The sequence below is a fragment of the Geospiza fortis genome, unplaced genomic scaffold, assembly GCF_000277835.1.
Source record: "Geospiza fortis unplaced genomic scaffold, GeoFor_1.0 scaffold599, whole genome shotgun sequence".
Classification (NCBI taxonomy): domain Eukaryota; kingdom Metazoa; phylum Chordata; class Aves; order Passeriformes; family Thraupidae; genus Geospiza; species Geospiza fortis.
The window spans coordinates 99,772-104,463 of NW_005054605.1; the positions used below are offsets into that span (position 1 = coordinate 99,772).

The 4,692-nt window shown below is 61.4% G+C and overlaps 1 protein-coding gene across 1 annotated transcript; it reads left to right on the forward strand.

Moving 5' to 3' along the window:
* The first annotated feature begins 1,929 nt into the window (after window positions 1-1,929).
* On the forward strand, window positions 1,930-3,875 carry ATG101 (autophagy related 101). The gene is made up of 2 exons (XM_031064571.1): window positions 1,930-2,231; window positions 3,056-3,875. Exons 1-2 carry the CDS (start codon window positions 1,980-1,982, stop codon window positions 3,458-3,460), a joined length of 657 nt encoding a protein of 218 aa, XP_030920431.1. The 5' UTR covers window positions 1,930-1,979; the 3' UTR covers window positions 3,461-3,875.
* The last annotated feature ends 817 nt before the right edge of the window (window positions 3,876-4,692 follow it).

Consider the following 4,692-nt stretch of genomic DNA (forward strand, 5'->3'; position numbering starts at 1 on the left):
GGCACCGAGCCATGTGTCCCCATGGCAGCGTGCCCGATCAGTGCCCCAAATGACCATGTCCCCATTCCTTGTGTCCCCATGTCCGTCCATCCCCTGTTCCTGTGTCCCCCAAGTCCCCCCCATCCCTGCTCCCGCTGCATCCCATATCCGCGTGTCCCCATGTCCATCCCTATCCCCATAACCAGCCATCTCACTGTCCCTTTGTCCCCCTAGTCTTCATGTCCCTTTATCCCCCTGTGTCACGCTGTCCCTTGTGTCCATCTGTCCTTGTGTTCCCCCTTTCTTCATTTCTCCTGCTGTCCCATATCCTTTTGTCCCTTCATATCCAGGTGTCCCCCTGTGGTCCCCACGGGCCCTGTCCGTGCTGTCTGTCCCGTGTCCCCACGCGTGTCCCCCCCGTTGTCGCCTTGTCCCCACAGGGGTCAGACTGTCCCTTTGTCCTCCTAGTCTTCATGTCCCTTTATCCAGTATCCCCCCGTGTCCCCATATCCCGGTGTCACGCTGTCCCTTGTGTCCATCTGTCCCCCTGTGGTCTCCACGGGTCCCGTCTGTCCGGTGTCCCCACGCGTGTCCCCCGCGTGTCCCCGCCGGGGTCAGCGGGGGACACCGGCCCCGCTGCAGTACCGCCGCCGTGGAGCCTCCAGCACAGGGGGCGCAGTGGAGCCGCCGAGCCGCTCTGGGCTACGGCATTGCAGCTCTATGACTCCTTCGGAACGAACCAAGCAGCGGAGAGGGGAATCCACAGACTCCGAACGGCGAATCCACCTCCGATGACACCGCGAGGGCTGGAACGGCGCCGAAAGGGAAAAATATTAACGGAATCAAGTTTAGAGTGATGAAACACTGTGGTCATGGCTGGAAGGGTGGCTACAGTGGTCGGTGGTGTATTCTGATCCCCCCCGCGCAGATGGGATGATCCACTTCCCTCCTCCGTGCCGTCAGATGGTCGGGCCCGGGCGGTGAGTGGGGAGCGGGGCCGGGCCGGGGGTGAGGGGGCCCAGGGACCGAGGGGGGACCGCGGCCACAAACCGGGAGGGAGCCTGAGGCGCTCTGTGAGAGACTGAGGTGGGCTCGGGCCGGGACGTCTGGGCCTGTGTGGTGTTTTGGGGGGCCCAACCGGGAACCCCCAGCCCCCTTTGAGGTGAGGGTGGGCACACCCGGGTCCCTCAGGGGTATTGGATCCCTAAGGGGACCTGACCAGGACATTCGGGTCCCTCAGGGGTATTGGATCCATGAAGGGACCTGAGCAGGACATTTGGGTCCCTCAGGGATATTGCATCCATGAAGGGACCTGAGCAGGACATTTGGGTCCCTCAGGGGACCTGACCAAGACACCCAGGTCCCTCAGGGGTATTGGATCCCTGAGGGGACCTGAGCAGGACATTTGGGTCCTTGTGGGATATTGAGGGGCCTGTACTGGGACCACGAGTCCCACTCTGGGTGGGTGGGCACGTACTGGGACCCACCCTGGGGCGTGAGCAGACCGGACCGGGATATTTGTCCTGCGACACCTGGATCCCTTTGGGGCACTCAGTCCTGAACCCCCCTGAGCTTCTGTGAGGTGTGTGGGAAGGCTCTTATCTGTGGGACGTGAGGGATTTCAACCAACCCCATCTCTGTGGGGCTACGGGGCAGCCTGTACCGAGTGTGCCTGGATGTTTTTGTCATGTGGGGGACTCAAATCAGGACATCTGGGGCTATGGAGGATCTGTACCGAGTGTGCCTGGATGTTTTTGGCATGTGGGGGATTCAAATCAGGACATCTGGGTCTCTGTGAGGTCTATACCAAGGGTGCCTGGATGCTTTTGGCATATGGGGGATTCAAATCAGGACATCTGAGTGGGTCTCTGTGGAGTACCGGGACACCAGCATACAGGTGGGTGGCAGAGGGGCTGTCACCCAAGCCTGGCTGCATCCAACACCCCCGTGCCACCCTCGTGTCCCCTCAGCAGCCGCTGCTGTTGCCCCTTCACCCCGCCATGAACTGCCGCGCCGAGGTGCTGGAGGTGTCGGTGGAGGGCAGGCAGGTGGAGGAGGCCATGCTGGCCGTGCTCCACACCGTCCTGCTGCACCGCAGCACCGGCAAGTTCCACTACAAGAAGGAGGGCACCTACTCCATTGGCACCGTGGGCACCCAGGACGTGGATTGCGACTTCATCGACTTCGCCTACGTGCGCGTCTCCTCCGAGGAGCTCGACCGGGCTCTCCGCAAGGCTGTGGGGGAGTTCAAGGTAAGAGGGGGAAATGGGGAGCATGGAAGGTGTTAAAGGGAAGCCACGCATCTGCAAGGGTCCCCCGGGATGGAGCAGGGGGCTCGTGTGGGTGGATTAAAAGGAGCAGCTGAGTGTAGGGGGATACAGGATGGGTAAATGAAGGTGGTATAGAGTGTAATCTTATCCCCTAAAAAGTTGTAGCTGAACCAATTACTAAAAGATTAGGAGCAGGCCTGATGTTAACAGGCCACACCTGTAGCCAGTAAGAGCAAGTGGATTGGTGGGATCTGGAGTCAGATGATTACTGCAAGGACCAGGAACAGTCAGTGTGTAGAGGAACTGCTTACAGAAAACATCGAGGTGGCACGAAACTCTGAGGGTATGGAATCCTTGCACTATAATGATAACAGAACTCTTGATATATAAGACAACAGCTGAGGGCTGGAGGGGACTGAGAGGAGACTCATCAGCTTCATCCCCAGGGCAGCTCTGGTCTCTGCTCCCTGGGCAGTGCCAGGACTGAGGGGATGGATAGGGCTGTGGCAGGGAAGGGGTAGGATGGATATTGGGAAAAGCTCCTTCCCCCACAGGGTGATTGGGCTCTGGAAGAGCTCCCCAGGATTTGGTCACAGCCCCAAGGCTGCCCAGAGCTCCAGGAGTGTTTGGACACCGCTCTCAGGCACAGGGTGGCATTGTTGGGGTGTGCTGTGCAGGGCCAGGGGTGGGTCTGGATGATCCTTGGGGGTCTCTTCCAGCTCTGTGATTCTGTAAAACCCAGTGGGATGTGCCTGGGGAGGGGTTGTCAGTCCCTGGTCCCCCGTGACCCCCGTGCTGTCCCACAGGACGCGCTGCGCAGCTCCGGCTCCGACGGCATGGGGCAGATCTCCCTGGAGTTCTACCAGAAGAAGAAATCACGGTGGCCCTTCTCAGACGAGTGCATTCCCTGGGAGCTGTGGACCATCAAGGTGAACGTGGTGAACCTGGCCAACGAGCAGGAGCGGCAGATCTGCCGCGAGAAGGTGGGGGAGAAGCTCTGCGAGAAGATCATCAACATCGTGGAGGTGATGAACCGCCACGAGTACCTGCCCAAGATGCCCACCCAGTCCGAGGTGGACAATGTCTTTGACACCAGCCTGAAGGACGTGCAGCCCTACCTGTACAAGATCTCCTACCAGATCACGGACTCCCTGGGCACCTCGGTCACCACCACCATGCGCCGGCTCATCAAGGACACGCTGGCGCTGTAGGGCTGGTGTCACCCAGGCAGGGTCACCGTGACACTTTTGGGGCAGTGACTCTGCTTGGATCCCCTCCTTCACCTCCAGAAAGCTTCTGGGAGGAGCTTGGCTTGGCCTAGCCTGTAATTTGGGGTTGCTGCTCCTTGGTTTTGTCCATCCTGGAGAACTGGCTCAGTGGCTCCGGCCTGGCTGATGACCGGGGTGAGTCCTCAGGGCATGGGTGGCACCAGCCCTGAGTGGTGCTGGGGCCTGGCAGAGGGTGCTGGGGGTCAGGGTGACACCCCACCCCACCCCTCTGCAGCACACTTGGTGCCACACAGCCAGTGCTGGCCGTGTCCCTTATCACCACCTGTCCCCAGTGTCACTCCTGTCCCTGGGGGACCAGAGCTGCCCCAAAAATAAAGAATTTCTGCTTTCACACAGAGCCTGGTCACGTCCTGGCTGTGGGGGCCATGGGAGGGGGGAATGGATGCTGAGGCTGAGCTGGTGGTGCCTATCACATCCAAAACCAAGGGGCTGAGCTGGGGGGTCCCCAGTGTAATGGGGCTGAGCTGGGAGACCCCAGTGTAATGGGGCTGAGCTGGGGGGTCCCCATTGCACCCCTGTGCTGTGGGGCTGAGCCAGGGGTCCCCAGTGTAATGGGGCTGAGCTGGGGGACCCCAGCGTAATGGGGCTGAGGTGGGGGACCCTAGTGCTGTGGAGCTGATCGGGGGGTCCCCATGGCACACACACCATGGGGCTGAGGTGGGGGACCCCAGTGTAATGGGGCTGAGCTGGGGGTCCCCATGGCACAGTCACACCATGGGAGCTGAACTGGGGGACCCCAGTGCTGTGGGGCTGAGCTGGGGGGTCCCCATTGCACCCCTGTGCTGTGGGGCTGAGCCGGGGGTCCCCATGGCACAGTCACACCATGGGAGCTGAGCTGGGGGACCCCAGTGCTGTGGGGCTGAGCTGGGGGTCCCCATAGCCATGGTGTCGCCATTGCACCCCTGTGCTGTGGGGCTGAGTGCCTGCAGTGGGGACAGGCAGAATGGGGAGCCCCAACTGCCCCCCAGGGCAGCTCGGGAGGGGGCTGGGGTGACTCCCCCTTCCCCGCAGGACTCTGCACCCCGCCAGGGGGGCTCCAGGGCAGAGCAAAGCTGCTGCCCCTTGCCGGGGGGGGCACCCAGCGCCAGTGAGCGTGAGGGGGGCCGTGGAGGGAGGATCAGACAGTTCTTGACATCACTTAAACCCTCCCGTCT